At 40.9% G+C, this 20,477-nt stretch overlaps 1 protein-coding gene across 1 annotated transcript in view; it reads left to right on the forward strand.

Moving 5' to 3' along the window:
• The window catches only part of C1H3orf20 (chromosome 1 C3orf20 homolog), a 103,139-nt gene extending 96,035 nt beyond the window's left edge, over window positions 1–7,104 (forward strand). Inside the window, exons 17-18 of the mRNA XM_044001448.1 lie at window positions 5,088–5,228; window positions 6,969–7,104. Coding sequence (XP_043857383.1) covers window positions 5,088–5,228; window positions 6,969–7,104 — 277 coding nt within the window. The remainder of the gene's footprint in view (window positions 1–5,087; window positions 5,229–6,968) is intronic.
• The last annotated feature ends 13,373 nt before the right edge of the window (window positions 7,105–20,477 follow it).

The raw sequence follows: 20,477 nt of genomic DNA on the forward strand, positions 1-20,477 counted from the left end.
AGTGGAGGAGGGTAGGAAAAAACAAAGGGACTTCCAGGAAGCTGTCCAGGGGAGCAGTGTCCGAGCTGGAATGGGACCTTGGAGGTCACCCAGTTTAACTTTTTAGAATCATAGATTTAGGGCTGGAAGGAACCTTAGAGTCACAGTCTAGCTCTTTTAACAGAGAAGTAAAGAGATTTGTATAAGGTCACACAGCTAGTAAGTGATGGAGTCAGAATTGAAACCCATGGCCTCTGGCTCCAAGTCCAGTGCTCTTTCCATTACACCACGCTCATTCTACAGAGGAGGAAACTGGGGCTCAGAGAGGTCAGCAACTCACACGAGGTCACAGAGGACTATGTATGGCTTTCCTGATGTCCCGAGAGCTGGGAGAAAGGGTGTTGAAATATCTCTTCCTCCCCAACTGCCTCCTGCCAGCCTGCCTCAGTATCTGAAATGTCACCCCTTTTGGACTGAAGCCACCGAAGGCCTCAGCTAAAAGTCCTGGAATGGATGCCTCGTACCATGAATCAGAATTCAAGATTAGAGGGGTAGCCAGCAGATTTGCATAAATTGGAATCCCTGGTACTGTCCAGAGTCAGGTATCAGTGGATAAAGCTCTGGGCCCAGAATCAGGAAGACCCAAGTTCAAATCCAACCTCAGAAAAATCCCTTGCCTGATGCCTCAGTTTCCCCAACAGTAAAATGGAGAAAATACCAGCACCCACCTCCCAGGGTTGTTGTGAGCATCAGTGCCCGGCACAGAGCAGGTGCTTAATAAAAGTTTATTCCCACCCCCTTGCCCCTAAGACAAAGGAGCCAGGCTCCGGAATCTCTGCCGACATACCCGACAACGTAACGCACCTTCCCCTGAGCATCTGTAGCAGGCAAACAACAGTGCATTCGCACATCTTGCCAATAATACTTGACAAGCTGCCACACAACCAAAAGCACCCTACCACATGCCCATAGAACGTGAGCCCCCCGACGGCAGTATCTAGGCTAGGGCCTGGTGCTTAATTAATGCTGGCCGGTGGGAATTTGAACTTGATCAGAGGGTCTGGGATTGAATCTTGGCTCTGAGGATGGCGGCCTGTGTGACCTGGGGCTGGCTGCCTCTCTGGGCCTCTTGTCCCGACTCTCTAAAATGAAGGGGCTGATTAACTGGGATGGGCCTTCAAGACCTCATTTAGCTCTAAATCTTAGGCTCCTCTGGACCTAAGCTATTGTTATTGGAGGGGTTGGGGTAGCTGTCCTAGGGGCAGACACTTTCTAAGTTACTGCCACTTCACTTACTGTGTGATCTTCATTTCCCTTTTGATACCTTGCCCTCTGCTCCCCTGCCCAGCTTGTTGAACCCTGATAGCCAATCCTGACCATTTTTTGCATGGACCTGCCCTAGGGTGTCTCTAGAGTAGCCTTAACATGGAGGAGTTTGCAGCCCCTTCCTGGCCTTGCAGACACAAAAATGCCCAAATGCTGCTCATTTATACAGTTGCTTCAGCTTCAAGAGGTAGTTTCATTACAATACCTGGGTCAGCTAGGGAAGGCCACCATCACCATCCCCATTTTAGAGGTGGGGAGACAGTGATCAGAAGAGTAAAACTATTTGCCCAAACTCACACAACTAGTAAGTGACAAAACTGGCATTCAAACCTAGAAAAGATCCCAGGTCCAGTGCTCCCTACACTACTTCTACTTCACAATGCCCAAAGCATTGGTCCTTGTAAGTGGATGGGCCAATTATACCTCAGTCAAAAGAGACTGGCACCTTGGGGCTTCATTCTTCTTTTTTTTTTCGGGGCAATGAAGGTTAAATCTCTTGCCCAGGGTCACACAGCTAGTGTCAAGTGTCTGAGGCAGGATTTGAACTCAGGTCCTCTTGAATCCAGGGCCAATGGGGGCTTCATTCTTGTAGACCGAATGGTCCACCAAGACACAGAACCACAGCCAAATGCCTCCTTCTTGTGACTTACCTTCCCTTTTCTCTTCCTTAGGCTGCAAAGATCTTCCCACAGTTGAATTCTGAGTCCTGATACAGAGACCAGGGCTAAGCCTTGACTTCTATCACCTTTACTAGTTTGTTGTTATTCTTTTTTTTTTTTTTTTTTGCAGGGCAATGGGAATTAAGTGACTTGCCCAGGGTCACACAGCTAGTATGTGTCAAGTGTCTGAGGTCGGATTTGAACTCAAGCACTCCTGAATCCAGGGCCAGTGCTCTATCTACTGTGCCACCTAGCTGCCCCCTTATCACCTTTACTAGTAATGATAATAGTAATACCTCTGTATTCCATTTTACACTTGCTTTCATGGAGCATGGAGTTAGAAGGGATCGTACAGATTACCTAACCTCCCCCGCCACCTCCCACCCAGCCCTTCCTCTACCCCCATTATGCAGAAGAGGAAACTAAGTCTCAGAACAGAGGAAGCAGAGGGTATTTTTTGTTGTTTTGGGTTTTTTGTGGGGTAATGGGGGTTAAGTGACTTGCCCAGGGTCACACAGCTAGTAAGTGTCAAGGGTCTGAGGCCGGATTTGAACTCAGGTCCTCCTGACTCCAGGGCTGGTGCTCTATCCACTGCGCCACCTAGCTGCCCTGGAAGCAGAGGTTTAAGAAGCTAAGATTTTGAGCTGGAAGAGGCCATAGAGGTCATCTTGCAGGGAGGGAATTTTGGAAACCATCTGATCCAACCCTGTCTTTTTACAGTTGATTTGCCCTGAAGGTAACAGAGATAGAAAGTATATGAGGCAGGATTAGAACCCAGATCCTTCAACTCCAGAGCCAGCCCTCTTCCTACTACATCACTCTATATTAGGTGGCACAGACTTATTTGTGTTTGTGCACTCAGGATTTTGAGAGCATCCTGCCCCTTTCTCCATCAAATAAGGTCCTCTCTCTCCCTTTTTGTGCTCTGAAGTCCTTCTCTTAAAGTCTAGGGGCGGTGTTAGTCTCTTTTCATAATTTCATTTCTTATAAAGTCTTCACAGAGGACACAGTCACCTCCTCACGAGGTTTCAGCCCTTCCTGTCTCAGCAGCCTTTTCCTTCATTGGTCAGAATCGGGTCCAGAATAGCACCCTTTTGTTTGTTTCTTTCTGTCCTTTATAAAGTCTAAAGTGTTCAATGAAGCGGGTCAAGAATTTTTCAGTAGCTTTGCTTTTCACAGACTGAGTGCAGCAGCTGAGTTGGTGCTTGTGGAAGCCCCTGTGCCTAGCCTCTGCACCAACTTTGTTATCTGCTTCTGGAACTCATCATCCATGCTTTCCTTCTGACCAGGCATTCAAAGTATATACTTAGTGCCTGTTATTTATTCTGGGTATACAAAGACAAACAATGAAATGATGCCTGCCTTCCAACAATTCACTTTCTTGAAAGGTGGAAGGGAACAATATACACACAGAAAATTAAATAAAAACATAAGATAGATACATAATAATCTTAAGAGGGAGGAGCTTCTAATGACCAGCAAATCAGGAAAGATCTCCCGCACTTAGCGCAGTGCCTGTCACATAGTAGGTACTTAATAAATGTTTATTGATTGACTGATCAACTGTAGGGCATCTATTCAGCAAGTATTTATTAAGCACTTACTTATGTGTCAGGCACAGTGCTTAGTGCTGGAGGTGCAAAACCAGTCCTGGCCTTTAAGGTGCTCACATTCTAATGGGAAACACCTGAGCTGATCCATGCACAGAACAGACTCCTTCAAGACTGAAGTTCAAGTGTATAGTGAAGTGAGCAGAACCAAGAGCATGTTGTGCACAGTGACAGCAATATTGTTTGATGAAGAACTGGGAATGGCTTAGCTATTCTCAGCAATACAATGATCTAAGATAATCCCAAAGGACCATTGATGAAGCATACTATCCACCTCCAGAGAAAGAACTGGTATTGATGAAAAACAGATTGAAGCATGCTATTTTTCACTTGCTTTCATTTTTTATTCACGTTTTCTTATACAAAATGACTGATATGTAATGTTTTATGTATATATACATATATATGTATATATACATATATATATATATATAACCTATATCTTATTGCTTACCACCTCAGGGAGGGGGGAATGGGGAGGAGGGAAGGAGGAACTAAATTTGGAACTCAAAACTTTAAGTAAAAATGTTTATTCTTTAAAGAAAAAGAATCAAGCTCAAATCCCACCTTGAGCAGGATGCGTTTGCCAGACTCCCCAGCTAGTACTGTCTTCCTTTCTGGGATTACCTTCCATCTATTCCCCCTTCAAGACACGGATTCATTTTGCCTTTCACTATATCTCTAGGACTTGGCCCAAAGTCATCACTTTATAATTGTTTATGATGTTATCATTGACTTGACTCTAGAAAGAGGAATGGATCACTGGAGTTTCTTGATAGACCTGCACTTGAGGAAAATCCATTTTGAGCCTGAGTGGAGGATGGATGGAAGAGGGAACAGAACAGAGACAAGAAGAATAATGAATTAGGAGCTTGTTGCAATATTGTAGAAGAGGTGTGATGAGAGCCTAAGCTAAGCCTAGACTGTGGGAATAGAGGAAATGCATGTCAAGTAGATCATGAAGGAAAAGATAACGAGATTTGTCTAATTCTTGATTATAAAAGGTGAGAACAAGGGAAGGGTCAAGGATGACTTTGGTTGAAGTCAAGGCTGAAAACGGGTACCAGAAGAATAGTAGTATTCTCAAAGGAGAAATTAAGTAAGGGGAAAGATTGGAAGTGGAATAATTATGAATTCTGTGTTGACCATGTTGAGTTGGAGATACCTAAACAACATCCTGTTGTAGATGTCCAATTGGCATTTAGCAACATATAATTGGATTTCAAGAGGGAGACTGGGGCTAGATATATCAACCTGAGAATCACCTGCATGGAGGTGACAGTTGAGCTTACAAAAGCTGATGAGATCATGAAGAGCTGAGATGAAGAGAAAGAGACAGAGACAGAGAGAAAAGAGAAAAGGGCCTAGAACAGAGCCCTGTAATCCATTCATGTTGTGGGTTGGGGAGTGAATGATGGTCTAACAGAGGAGAGGCATTGCAGAGTTAGTCTGTAATAAACTCTTGCCAGAATGTATCATTAATTACATATCACCTGGTGTTTTTTCTTTCCAGCACCCTTTCTCCCTTTCCCCAGACCTTAGACAATTATAAAGATCAAGAAGAGGAGGAAGATGAACAGGAAACAAAAGCAAATCCTTCAACCTCTGAGAAGGACAAGAAGTCAGAGACACAACCAGTCACAGAGGAGGGCAAGTAGGTAGCTAATCCCAAGCTGGAGGAGGGCTTAGAACCAGGGTTTATAGGGGAAGAAACACTGAACAGGGAGTCCTGGGTTCTAGTACCAGCTCTGCCACCAACTGTATATCCTTGGGCAAGTCACTTCCCCTCTATAGACCAAGATCTCTTCTTCCATAATAGAAAAGAATTTGAGTTACCTTTCAGACCCAGAATTTAACTATTCTAAGATTCCCTGCCCAACCCTTTGCTCTAGGATGAAGGCCAGCAAGGATAGGAAACTAAGGATATAGCTCTTCAGGGTATGAAGTGGGAATGAGGCAGTCATGATGAGAAAGACTACATTCATGAGATCTATGATCTCAGGATCATGATTCAAGAGCTGAGAGAGACCCTAAATACTATCTAGTCCAACACTGCGTAATTTTATAGATTACAAAACTGAGGCCCAAGGAAATTAAATTATTTACCCAAAGCTAACTATCATACTGAACCTAGAGCACTTGATGATGATATTGGTCAAGAAATGGTGTGGCGAGACTCCAAGAGCTCTCTGAGTCCATTGGGTACCTAAGGGTAAAGCCAATTTAGTTGTTTGACTATTTTCTACCAATTAGAGAATAATTTGGGTGGGGATGGTAGAGGAGGATAGGGGTCATCTATTATATTGTTACTGAAATACAGAATCAAGCCTTTGAATGTTGAGCTGAGATCTCTTGATTTATCGAAGAAGAAGAAACTGAGCCTGGAGAGGTGGTGACATGACTAATATTATGCAAATAGTTCATGGCAGTCCTGGGAACAGAATCCTGGTCTCATTCATTCATTCAATAAATTAGTGAGGTCTACTATGCAGAAGGTATCATGCTGGGTGTGAGCCCTAATTCTCTATTGCTGACATCAAGTTTTTAACTCCATGAAATTTGTAAAGACTTGTACACTTGACCCTAGGACAGGAAGTTTTGCCCTCTCTCCCTCTCAAGATGGATACTTGAGCCTCTTTTTAGTCCTAGAGTGACTGTATAGTAGCCACTTAATCAATGATTCCTGATTGGTTGATTCATCCCCTGTGCTCTCCCTGCTCTTTGATTCTGCCACAGCAGAGACTAGAAAAGATCCCCTTTTGAAAGCCCAATTGAAATAGGCTGAGAAGATGTTTTTTTTAAGTTTTATTGGTGTTTTTTAAAAATTGTTGTCATTTCCCACTCAGAGACCTCCCCTCTAAAAATAACTAGATAGCAGTTATAAAGCTGTTTAAGGTTTGCAAAGCATTTACATATAGAATCTAATTGGATCCTCACAATAACTGTATGAGGTAGATGCTATAAGTATCTACATTTTGTAAATGGAGAAATTGAGGCTGAAAGATCACATAGCTAGTGTCTGGAGCAAGTTTTGAACTCAGGTCTTCCTGATTCCAACTTCAGCACTGCTTGTAACAAAAAAGTACAGGGAAGCAAAACAGACCAGTGTGTTGACAAGTATGAAGAAATATGACTCATTTTGCACTGGTAGTCCATCCCTATTCTACCAAAAGGGGGGAGATACATTTTGTCAACAATTTTCTGGAGTCAGTTTGGTTACAGCATGGAGATAATCCTGACACCTTGGGATGTCCTCCTTGTCCTGTTTTCTCAGCTCTGTATCAGTTCATATAAGCTTTCACAAGTTTCTCAATAGTTCTTGGGTAACTCTGCCATGGGGTAGCTATGACTCTTGGCCATTATCTTCTACTTTATCTGGATTTTGGTTCTTTAGGAAAAAAGACTTAGAGTCTGTGTCAACAAGCAAGCCCATGCTGCTGGAGACCCTCATTGATTCAACACCATTGGACTTAAAGATCCGAAGGAAATCGAAGACGATACGAAAGAAGGGAATCAAGTTGAAGAAATGATGCCATCTCTCTCAGGAAATTGTACTCCCCTAAGGATACTAGCACCAGCTGGTCAAAAGGAATGGGGTCCAAACATATATGAGCAGCCTTTAGTATTAATTTTTGCTTCCCCTTTCCCTTCACCTTCCTCCCCAAGGGCCTGTTTGGGACAGTCATGCATAATCAACTTGAGCTTGTGAAAGCTCAAAGCGAGGTCCCAGGAAATGTCTGACTCAGTTGGTCTCCCTCTCCCTTCTCAGTGCAGGCATTCCTTGGAAGCACTGCTGACTAAAGTCCCAGACATAAGGCTACTCTCAAGGTGCCCCTCAAGAATGAGCTGTTTCCTGGATGACCAATGACTTCAAAGGCAGAAATGACCCACTCACAGGATGAAAAGACAGACAATATTATTATTTAATTAATCATATCACATAAGTAGGTTAAGAGCCAATAAATTCTTTAACTCCCTAAGGAACATTAATGGGTCTAAAGGCATGGGCAAGGGGGAAAATGAAAGTGAAAGGGAAGGGAGAGGGAGGATACTGGGAAGGGAAGGGAGGGAAGGACAAATAAGGGGAGGGAAAAAGAGAGGTGAAGAACGAGAGGGCAGGGGAAAGAGTGGAGCAAGGCAGGAAAAGGGGAGTCGAGAGGGAAAGATGGGGAATGAAAAGAGGAAAGAACAAGAAGAAAGAACAGAGGAAGAATGAAGAGGAAAAGAACAGAGAAGAAGAGAGGAGTGTGGAGGAGAGATTCCAGAGGGAGGGATTAATTAAAGGAAAGGGAGGAGAGAAAAGGTGGGTGAGAGTAGGGAGAGAGAATTATCATCATTTAATGGACAAGTTCTTCATTGACCTTTAATAGGGCAGCTCTCCAGGGATCATCTTTTAATGTCATAAAATCACTAACTGGGGCTTAGATAAGCATTTTAAGTCACAGTAAGCATGCAAGGCTACTTGGAGCAAATGGACAACACCTCTGGGTCTTAACAGTAAACTATTTTCAAGTCACAGCCAAACAGATCTAACTCAGTTCCTCTGTAATCTAAGGATCAGAGTTTAGCATATCATTTGTATTTGATTACACAGGGAGTGTCATCAGTATTTGATCACACTGCCTTAATCATATGGTTTACCATTCCTAATTATAATTTTTACAATTTATAAAAGCTTATATTAACTTATCAATTCTAATTTCCTTTAACTTTGGTTTCAAAAAGATTTTTGTTTATATTATTAAGCATGCATTTTATTCCTTTTGCAAATCCACATCTTTTCAGTAAGAACTCATCTTTATTTGCTTAATGAGCATCAATGGGAAAATCAGATTCAATGTATTTTTTTAAATGCCTTCCAGGCTACATTTTTTGAATATCTGTATTTGATGCAGTGAGTTACATCTGTATTTAGATCTAGTCAGAGAATGGAAAGAGATCAGTTTGGTTTCATTAACACATGGTAAGCAAGCAAATAACCAACCTGATGCATAGTAAATTTTGTTCTACCCTTCATTTTTATTCTGTGTATGTCTTTGCTTGGTAGGTAGGCTTTTTTTTTTTAAGCAGATGAGGTTGCTTTCTTATCCAATCTGTCACTCTCTTTTGTTTTACTAGTTTGTTTAATCCATTGACATTTATAGTTAGAGGTTTTTTCCCTCAATTTATCTCATATTGTATTTTTCATAATTAGGATTTTTTTGTTCCTCTTCCTATTTAAACATAAAATCTACTTTAAAGCAACCTTATTCTTCCTAGCTCTCTTCCTCTCACATCCAAGCCCCACACCATCCCATTTGTCACCCATTTTGCACTAGTTTGGGATTTTTATTTAAGTTAATTCCTTTTTGTTCTTCATTTTACTTAGTTATCTAATACAAATTCCTCTTTACTTCCTCCCCTTCTAATTATTTAATTATTTTTTTAAATTCCTGTGCCTTTTTCTTTAAAAAATATTTCTCTCATTCTCTTCATTAATTCTGTTCTCTTTCTGTCTATTCTAAACTTTTATTCTTGGATTCATGGTTCAGATGTTAATTTATTCCTTCTTTAGTTTCTGTGTTACCCATGGAATTAAAGCTTCTAAAATACCAATTTTGAGGGTTTTTTTCTAAACACCTTTTATACTGTTGCTATGTGAACCTTGCATCCTTTCCTCCCTTTTTCTGCTGTGACTCACTCTTAAAGGTATTCATTCCTTTAGGAGATGGAGAAGACAGAAGCATAGTGTCTCATGGTAGAAATTGTCTTATATGCTCATTTGTGCAGTTCATTACTACCTCCTACCTTCTCTATGATCATTCCTGCCCCCTCCCCTTCCATTTACCATAAAATTTTCTTTCTGGATCCCTGCTCTCTTACACTTCTGCATGTTAGTTGTACCCATGAACTCAGGAGGCAAAACACTCAGAGGAAGTGGCTTCTAGGATCGTTAAATCCCTATGTATTATAGCTAAGTATAAAGTCCCCATCTCCCATTACAAAAAAAGGGAAAGCCCTTCTGCCCTCACCCCCAATAAATGTTTTTTTTTCCCCCAGTGGGACTCTCTCTGGCAATTGAATCAAGATTTCTCCTTTTCTTCCCCCCCCCCCCCATTTCAGTTACTTCCTTTGCCCCTCCCCCATTCTCCTTTGGGCTATCTTCTTCCAGAGAGACTAGAGGAGGTATTTTCTCTTCATTATTTACTACTGACTTAATGACATGCTTTTGTATTCTGTAGTCCTTCAAAAACATCCATCTCCCATAGGTGGGTTTTGTGAGGTTTGGTCCATAGTGTTTTAGGCCTAGTCCTTCCTCATCACCTCTGGAAAGAAAACTCATAATGGTCCTTTGATTGTTATGTTATTGTTATTGCTTTTAACCTCATAGACACCTTTCTCTGTTGTTTATTTTTTAAGTTTTAGTATTTTAGTTTTTTCAATTGCATGTAAAAATGATTGTAAACCTTTGTTATTGTTTTATAATTTTAAGTTCTAAATTCACTCCCACCCAATTTTATAAATTGTATAAAGGTTATACATGTGCAGTCAGACAAAATATTTCCCTGTTAGTCATTTTGTGGAAGAACACATGAAGAAGAAAGAAAAATCAAGTTTAAACAACAGTATCTAGGGGGTGCAGTGGATAAAGCACCAGCCCTGGATTCAGGAGGACCTGAGTTCAAATTCTACCTCAGACACTTGACACTTACTAGCTGTGTGACCCTGGGCAAGTCACTTTACCCTCACTGCCCTGCCAAAAAAAAAAAAAACAAACAAACACCAGTATGTAAGATCTGCACTCAGATTCTGTCAGTTCTTTCTCTGGAGAATGAATGACATTTTTCATCATATATCCTCCAAAATTGTCTTGGATCTTTGTATTGCTGAGAATAACTAAGTCATTTCCAGTTGATCATCGTATACAATGTTCTACTAGTTCTGCTGTCTTCACTTTGCATAAATTCATGTAAATCTTCCCAGGTTTTTTCTGGAACCATTATGCTGGTCATTTCTTATAACACAATAGTATTCCATGATAATCCTATACCACAACTTGTTCAGCCATTCCCCAATTGATGGACACATCTCAATTTCCAATTCTTTGTCACCACAAAAAAAGTGCTACTATAGATGTATTTTGTGTGTATAGGTCCTTTCCCTTTAATCTTTTTGAGAGATGGAGCTAGTAGTGGTATTGCTAGGTCATGCTTTTATAGTCCTTTGGAGCATAGTTCTAAATTGCTCTCCAGAATGGTTGAATCAGTTCACAACTCCATCAACAGTAGTGTTCCAATTTTCCCAACCTCCCAATATTTGTCATTTTCCTTTTCTGTCATATTAGTCAACCTGATAGGTATGAGGTGGTAACTCAGAGTTGTGCTGACCTCATTGTTGCATGCCTGTGAAACCTGGGAAGCATACCAATGCCATGCTAGGAAACTGAATCACTTCCATGTGAATTGTCTTGGGAAGATTCTGAAGATCACCTAGCAAGATAAGATACCAGACCATGAGGTCCTTTCTCAGTTGAACTACCAAACATTCAAACTCTAATGCAGAAAGTGCAACACTGGTGGGTTTGCCATGTTGTTCAAATGCCAAAGGTACATTTGCCTAAAAGACTATTTTATGGAGCACTCATAAAGGCAAGCTCTCACATGGAAGTTAGAAGAAGTGATATAAATACACTCTCAAGGTCTCTCTGAACAACCTTGGAATCAATTATGAGACATAGCAAACACTGGCACAAGTCTGCCCAGCATGATGTGTACTCATCAAAAAAGATACTATATGAGCAAAGCAGAATTGCTTCAAAAGAAATATAAAATGTGCAGATTTAGAGACATCTCCACTCCAAATGTTCATATGGACCACTTGTGCCCAACCTATAGTAGAGCTTTCTTTTTTTTTTTTAATGTATAAGGTATTTTATTTTTTCCGTTACATGTAAAGATAGTTCTCAACTTTTGTTTATACAAGCTTTACAATTTCAGATTTTTCTCCCTCCCTCCCCTCCCTCCCCCCTCCCCTAGACAGACGGTAATCTGATATAGGTTATATCTATATATCTCTATACATATATATAGATATAGATATATATACCCACAAATATATACACATAATAACATTAATCCTATTTCTGCATTAATCCTGTTACAAGAGAAAAAATCAGAGCAGTGATGCAAAACCTCAAAATAGAAAAAAAAAAACCAACAGCACCCAAAACAAAAGAAATAATATGGTTCAATCAGCATCTATACTCCACAGTTCTTTCTTTCTTTTTTTTTTCTTGGATTTGGAGATCCTATAGTAGAGCTTTCTTATCTCATATTGGTCTGATCACCTATAATCAGACACACTATGTACCTTGACTCCAACACAGTGATGTCATTTTGCTCCTCAAGAATGAAAGCCAACAATCTACTTCCTTTATTCTCCAGAAATTATATTGTAAATCCTGCAATCTTTCAGTGTAGAAGCTACTAAATCTTGTGTTATCCTGATTGTGGCTCCATGATATCTGAATTGCTTCTTTCTGGATGCTTGCACTATTGGACCATGGAGCTCTGGAATTTGGCTATATTATTCATTTAAGGATCTCTTTTGGGAGGTGATGAGTTGATTCTTTTGATTTCCATTTACTTTCCCATTCAAGAATATCAGGAAAGTTTTTAAAAATAATTTCTTTTAATATGATATCTGGGTTCTTTTTTTATCATGGCTTTCAGGTAGTCCAATAATTCTTAAATTAACTCCACTCAATATATTTTACAGGTTGGTTTGTTTTCCAATAAGATATTTCACATTTTCTGCTCTTTTTCATTCTTTTGATTTTATGAGTTCTTGATGTTTCATGGAGTCATTAGCTTCTACTTACTTACCCTTACACCTTGCTACCCTTGAGCCAGGCCTGAAAATATTCATCATGCCCAGTAATACTTTCCAATCTGCTTGTAGGTCCTGGCAGCTTTTGTGGTCAAAACCCCAACCTGTTTCTATCCAGGTTCAAGTCAGCAAAGATATACTGAGTTCTACTCTACAAGACACTATTAGATGTTGTAGAAGACGTGAAGATAAAATTTATAAAAACATATCAAATTAGATACTATTGTTAATCATTCAATTCCACAAACACTTATTAAACACCAATGACATACAAAGAATGGTTCTGGGAGAGATACAATGATGAAATCCAAAACACTTTCTGCCTCCATGAAGCTTATGGTCTAATAGAAAGCTTAGGGGTGAGATAAAATGTGGGCAGAAGTATAATAAAGGGTATAATGTGGTTGGTCCCATTGGAGAGGTACAAATAAAATGTTATGGGGAGAAGGAGGAGAATTTACATCTCTTTGGGGGAATCACTGGAGGCAAGGCCCTGAGTTTTTGAAAGTTTAGTGGTATAGACACATTCCAGGTGGAGAGAAGTATGAACAGAACCAGAGGCTCTGGATCTGAAGACAAATGAAACTCTAGCCCTGGGAAGACCCTCAGAGCCTATCTAATACAACTATTCCCATTTTATGGAGTGGAGAACTGAGACCCAGCTCAAGATCACAGACATCCTTGAACCCAGGGCCTCTAACTCTCCAAATTCAATGGTTTTTCCCATTGTATACTGGTTGGGTACCACATTCCAGGCCAGTGAGAAACATAGTGAGAAAGAAGAGATAAGGCTGGGAAGGTAGGGCAGAGTCTGATTGTGGAGAGCTTTCAAGGCCATTCTGATGAGTTTGGACTTTATCCTGTAAGCAGAATGAAGCCATTTGTTGGTTCCTAAGAAAGAGGTAATCCTGGAAATTCATGTGAGAGAGATTAAAGAGGAGATGGTCTGGGGAATCAGGGTAACAAGACTTTACTAAAAACCTGTTTTCACAGGAACTTTCCCAAGAGAGTGAACTTTTTTTGTGCTGCCTAATATAGGGAAATGACAAATGTGGAGAGGGGGGTTAGGGGAAGTGTCTCACAGTCTGAGTAGGATGAAAAGAAAACATAACAAGGTAATGTGGTAGATATATTGGATGAATGCTAAAAGTCTGGTATGGTGTGGGGCAGCTAGGTGGTGCAATGGATAAAACACCGGTCCTGGATCCAGGAGGACCTGAGTTCAAATCTGGCCTCAGACACTTGACACTAACTAGCTGTGTGACCCCGGGCAAGTCACTTAACCCCAATTGCCTCACACAAAAAAAGTCTGGTATAGAAAGTTGGTATGTGGGGTGATATTGGGTCACCTCTTCAAATTACCTAATTTATATAAGCTGCACCCAATGGGCCCAGCACAGAAAAAGGAATGAGGGTAAAAGAGAGGGGCACGAATCCTAGGGGAGCTTGCAGGCACTCTTTCCATCATCTCATTTCCATTGGGAATCCTTGACCTGTTCTACCATTATGGTATACCCTGATATCATTAACCCTATAGGACTTTCAGATCACACAGAAACCATGAGTCACAGGAACATGCATAATTCTCTTTTTCAAGGTGGTTAGGACAGGTTTTCTAGAGAGAGGCAAGAGAGGTTCAATGACACTGGATTTAAGACTAGAGTTTCCTCATATAAACTAAAATAAACAATATGGTCTTTAGAACCTAGATTACAGAACATAACATCTTAACTTGGAGGGGACCTTAAAGGTCAGCTTGCCTAACCCACTCCACTTTACATAGATAGAAATTGAGGTCTGTCACTTTCCAAGGTTACATAGCCAGTCAATGGCAGAATCAGGGATAGAGCTGAGGTCTCCTGACTCCCTGCAAGTCAAATATTCACTACACCATGGGATTCATGATAATGCCATGGCTAACAGGGATTAAGGAGATCTAGAAGCAGCCACACATCTGGATGCCAGCACACACAATCTGCAAGCATGACATTCTGCCAAGGGTTGTATATGTCCAAATCTTGAGACTTTAGACACAAATTCTAGCAGATGCTCAGCAAGCAAAACCTTGAAAATGCCAGGCTACTACTATTTATTCATTCATGTAAGCAAGTACCATGCATGCCAGAGCTGTAGAATAATAGCCTTGGGTGAGGGATGCTTTTCCCCAGTCACAACCTCCAAATGAAGAGTCTGGGTGAATGATGAAAGTATAGTTATGTGTTTAACCTTGTGTAACTAGCCCTCCCCCCCCCAAAAAAATTTAGTTGTCCTAAATGCCATGAAGCTTCCCAAGGGGGAAAGATTTAGCAAGGTAAAAATAGTAGTAAAGAAGAAGGGGAAGAGAGGGGGTGTATAAGATGTCACCTCATCCAGATTTCTAGGATAAAAGCATGAGGGAATTAGAGAAAATTAGGGGAATCCCCAAAGGTGATTTGGTAACCTCTCTGTGGCCTCAGGACTGTTGTAAAAACTAGGGACATCCACCACAGTTGCTTGTCAGTCAACAAGCATTTGTTGAGCACCTACTCTTGTGCCAGGCTCTGTGTTAAGAGCTAGGGACACAAAAAGAGGCAAAAGATAGCCTCTGTTCTCAAGGAGCTCACATCTAATGGAGGAAACAACAAGCAAACAAATATGTGCAAATAAGCAACATAAAGGATAAATAGGAAATAATTAAAAGAGGGAAAGTGCTGGAATTAACCAGGGTTGGGAAAAACTTTCTATAGAAGGTGGAATTATAAGTGGGACTTGGAGAAAGTCAAGAAGGCCAGGAGGTAGAGATGAGAAGGGAGAACATGCCAAGCAAGGGAGACAACTAGAGAGAATGATCAGAACCGAGAAATAGAATGTCTTGTAGCTGGTACAGCCAGGAGGCCAGTGTCACTGGATCAAAGAGTACCTAGTGAGGACAAAGGGGTGAGAAGACAAGAAAGGGTGGAAGAGACAAGGTCATGAAGGTTTGGAACCCCAAACAGAGGGTTTTGTATTTTATCTGGAGACAATAGGGAGCCACTGGAGTCTATTGGCTCAGGAAGGTGGCACAGTGGCTAGAGCACCAGGCCTGGAGTCAGGAAGACCTGAGTTCAAATCCAGCCTCAGACACTCTCTAGCTCTATGACCCTGGGCATGTCACTTAACTATATTTGCCTCAGTTTCTTCATCTGTAAAATGAGCTGGGGAATGAAATGGCAAACCACTCCAGTATCTTTGCTAAGAAAAATCCCAAATGGATTCATGAAGAGTTGGATACGACTGAAAAACAACTGAACAACAAAATAATGTATTGAGCAAGAATAGTGGTGACATGGTCAGATCTGCATTTTAGGAAAATGGTGTATGAATGGAGTATGGACTGGAGTGAGTAGAGACTTGAGGCAGGCAGACTCACCAACAAGCTATGGCAAAAATCCTTGTGTGAGATGATAGGGGCAACTAGATGGGACAGTGGATAGAGCACTGACCCTGAAATTGGGAGGACCTGAGTTCAAATCTTACCTCAGACACTCACTAGGCTGTGTGACCCTAGGCAAGTCACTTAACTCCAATTGCTTCAAACATCTGAGGGCATCTCCAGTCATGCTGATGTAGATCTTGCCACTGGGACCAGATGGCTCTGGTGGAGAGAGTAAGGTTGGTGACCTTGCACAGCCCTGCCTCACTTAAATCCAATTCACTACAAGTCATGACATCAAACCGATGTCATGGTTCTCTTTGAGAATGAAGGATAAACAACAATGAGATGATAATAGCCTGCACCAGGATGAGGACAGTGTCAGGGGAAAGAAGGGGTATATTTGAGAGATGTAGCAAAGGTGAAATCCACAGGCCTTGGAAAGAAATTGGATATAGAGGAAAGGGGGTGAAAGAGCATGAGGAGTCAAAGATAACACCTAGGTTATGAGCCTGAGGGACTGGGAGGATTGTGGTACCCTCAACAGTAATAGGAAAGTTTGGAAGGAGGGAGGGTTTAGAGCAATAGATAATGAATTGTGGGATCAAAGACCACTTTAGGGTATCAGGGTGAGATCATCCCTTGTCATTGGCCCATTCCCCATGAGCCAACAAGTAGGTGGGCAGGCAGAGAGCCAAGGAAAGGTGATGACTTTGGTCTTTTAGCCAAGGCTGTTTTCTATCATCTTTACCCATAGGAGGCGTACAGAACCACAGAGTTGGAAAGGACCTTGGAAACCATCCAGTCCACTTCATACCTGAAGAAGTATCCCTTCTGCCACCTTTCACCCAACCGCTCAACAAGGGGTCATCCAATTTTTGCTTGATGACATTTCTAGTGAGGGGGAACCTATTAACTCCCTAATCAGCCGACTCTAGTTTAGGATAGCTCGACCTGTTGGGAAGTTTGTCCAATACATTTAACTAAAATCTGTTTTCTCTGTGCCTTCCACCCCCTTCCTTCTAGACTTGCCTTCTAGGACTACACTCCCCTTCCACATCAGAGCCCTTGAATCTCCCCCAATCTAATCATCTCTGGTTCCTTCGATTCCTCCTAATATGGCATTATTAGAAGGCACTTCACATACTGGTTGGTCCCTATGGGTGTTCTCCAGTTTATCGACATCCATTTTAAGATGTGATACCCAGGATAGAACCAAGTACTCTAAAGATAACCCAACCTGCCTAGAGTACAATGGGATGGTCAACTCCCATGTTGTGAATAATAAGCTTCTCTCAATACTCAGACTAAAATTACGTGAACATCTTTGACTTCCGTATCACACAGGTGACTGACAATGAGCTTACAGTTCATCAAAACCCTCACATCTTTTTCAGATAGAGGATTTTTTAGCCTTATTACCACCATCTCATACTTGTGATACTGATATCTTTAAACCCCATTTAAATTTTACATTATCCCCATTCTATTTCACCTTCTTAGTTTCAGCCCCAGAGTCCCAGCATATCAAGAACATTTCTGTTGTTGTTAGCTCCCTAAATCTATCATCCAGAATGTTAGCTATGCCTCCCAGCTTGGTATCGTCAGTAAATTTAATAAAAATTCTATCTATGTCTTTATCCAAGTCATTTTAAAATGTTAAACAATAAATCAATAACCAGACACTGATCCTGGGGCCACTTCTTTAGACACCATTTAATTTAACATTGAGAGTAAGGAAGGAAACAAGTATTATTAAGACTTTGCTATGTGCCAGTCGAGCTATGCTAAGTGCTTTATAAACAGTATCTCATTTCATCCTCATAACAACCCTAGGAGGCAGATGCTATTATTTCCCCAATTTTAACAGTTGAGGAAACTGAGGCAAATAGAGATTAAGTGGTTTATCCCAGGGTCACACAGCTAGTAAGTGTGGTCAAGTTTGACTCTAAATCTAGCATTCTGTCCACTGTAACCACCTGGATGGCCTAAAGGAGAAGTCATTAATGATTCAACAAGGGCAGCAGTGGATATGAGAGTGGATTGCAAGTCAGGAAGAACTGACTGCTGACTTATTGAAATCATTGATCGTGCTCTCTGCCTCAGTTTCCTCATCTTATAATAGGGGTAGTAATAGCCACCTACCTCCCAGGGGTTATTTTGAGGATCAAATGAGAAAATATCTCTAAAATACTTAGTTGGTGTCTGGCACAAAGTAGGTACTTAGTAAATATCTGATTCCCTTCCCCATTCCTCTCATTGGTATTCAATCAACTCTGTGTCTACCCAACTAGACTACTATCTGATTTGCATCTCTCCATCTCATCCTCAAGAATAATACAATAGGCCTCACCAAAGTTTGGTAAAATCTATGAGAAACTCTATCTACAGAATTTATTGGGTTGATAACTGGATAAGTCATATGTGTACAAATGGAGTTCGCACTATTCCAAAGAGGGGCCTGAGCTAGGGGGAAGATGGAGGTGGGAGCAGTACTGGCCTTTCCATGGAAACCTTTCATGCAAAGGATAGGGCTCTAGTAGCCCCTCCCCCCCTTCCCAGAGAGATCAGAGCATAGCCACCCAAGAGATGCTGGCCTGCCTTTGGTCACAAAACTCAAACAGAGCCCAGAGCCTGAGCTGGACAGATATAATAAGGGTTGAGGGAATTCAGGAGTCCCAATAGTCTAGGGGAGCCCCAAGGCCCAGTCTGTTCATTCCCTTAATGGTAGGGTCGTCCAAACCTAGTCTAAAGGCCTGTGGAGGAAGCTATGCAGCAATGCAGGAAGAGAGGAGACACCAAAAGGGAGGAGTAAGGGTCAGATGGTTCGACTTTAGTAAGTCAGAAAAGGAAATTAACACCTGCATGATGAAGGGCATGCTGGATCTCTGTGATCATTGCTTCCTTTTTTGGATTCAATTCAATTAATTGAGCATTTATTCCATCCTATTCCATTCCCAGGGAATGAAAGGCAAGCTCACTAGTCTACAATGTTGCCTGCTGTTAAATCAGGACATCTGCGCTTTTCCAGGCCTGTGGCTCATCCTATTTTCCAAGATCTTACAAAGATCATTAACACCAATTTAGTAATCACATCCATCAGTTCAGTCAGTATCTATGGATGTAAATCATAGAGGACTAGTGATTTTGAGCACACCAAGGGCATTAAGTTGCTCCCTATCTCTCTACTTATCTTGGCTACCCACTGCCGTTTATCCATTTTTGCTCTTTTCAGTTCTAAAGCTATTCCTCCTTGCAGAGAAAACAAAGGCAAACAAGAAGTGAGCAGTGTCCTCTTTTGGTCTGGTTCTCCAATTATCAGCTTCAATATCATCATGATGATAACAATGGCTAGCATTTATAAAGTGCCTACTATCGCCGGGCACTGTGCCAAGCACTTTACAAATATCATCTCATTGTTCTTCACAACAACATTGGGAGGTAAATATTATTATTATCCCCATTTTACAGATGAGGATAACTGAGGCAAACAGAAGTTAAGAGCTTTTGCATTCCTGACCACCATTTATTTACCATAGTAGTTTTTTGTAGTCATCCTCCATTTCTTCTTTTTCCCTCCTAATCAATAGAACAGAAGTTCCTTGAGAGCAGGGTGCTGTCCTTTGTTTCTCTTTGTATCTTGAACATTCCTGCACTGTACTTTACACATAACAGATGTTTTACAGATTCGTATAGAATAATTTATCACAATGATTCTGTTATCACTGAGAAGTTCACATCCTTCCTGAGACAACTTCTCATATAGAATTTTAGTCCATGGGAGATTACTTTTCCTTTCTCTGAATGATTTAAATCTATTGTCCCAAGTCATCATATCTATGATAGAGTGATTCCTCCCTTCCAAAATCTCCATCATTTTATTTCAGCAACTAGATCAAGGTCCAGAATAGTTTATTTCTTTGGTTCTTCCAGCGAAAAATAAAATGATCATTAATCAATCCAGGAAATTATATGAAGTTCTGCTTTGGGGAGGAGTGGAATAGAGAGAGAAGGAGGAGCAGGAAGAGAGAGAGAGAGAGAGAGAGAGAGAGAGAGAGAGAGAGAGAGAGAGAGAGAGTATCCAGATAATTTAATTCCCTATCACAATTATATCCATGCAAAGTTTCTGATTTGTTTTTGGAGAGCCTTATCTATTACTTCCTTTTGTCTAAGTGAGTTAAAGCATGCTTCTATGTGTCAAAGCAGATAAACTGAGTTACTTTGCATTGTGTTTAGTGATCAGCTATATTAAAAACAATATTTATATTTGAAAGTATTCAAACAGCTACAGGGACATTCTTTTATCTTTCTTTGTATTCTCTGTGCTTAGCACAGGGTCTAGTACATAGTAGGCATTTAATAAATACTTGTTGACTGAAGGATGGATGCCCCAATAGAGATTACTCTATCAAGCAAGTATCCTAATTTGACACAAAATATCTGGGTCCGATATATTCTTGTGAAAATCTCCATGGAAAACTTTTGAAGAGTCTAGAAATTACTTCACACTGTTGCGTCTTATGTTAAAGTTGCAACTTGGGAACAGAGTATTTACCAAAAGGAAAGGGAAAACAAAATAGTTGCTTTTTATGATGTTGAATCACAACCAGTCCTATCATTCACAAAGATTCAAATGATAGTCAT

The sequence above is a fragment of the Dromiciops gliroides genome, chromosome 1 (assembly GCF_019393635.1).
Source record: "Dromiciops gliroides isolate mDroGli1 chromosome 1, mDroGli1.pri, whole genome shotgun sequence".
NCBI lineage: Eukaryota > Metazoa > Chordata > Mammalia > Microbiotheria > Microbiotheriidae > Dromiciops > Dromiciops gliroides.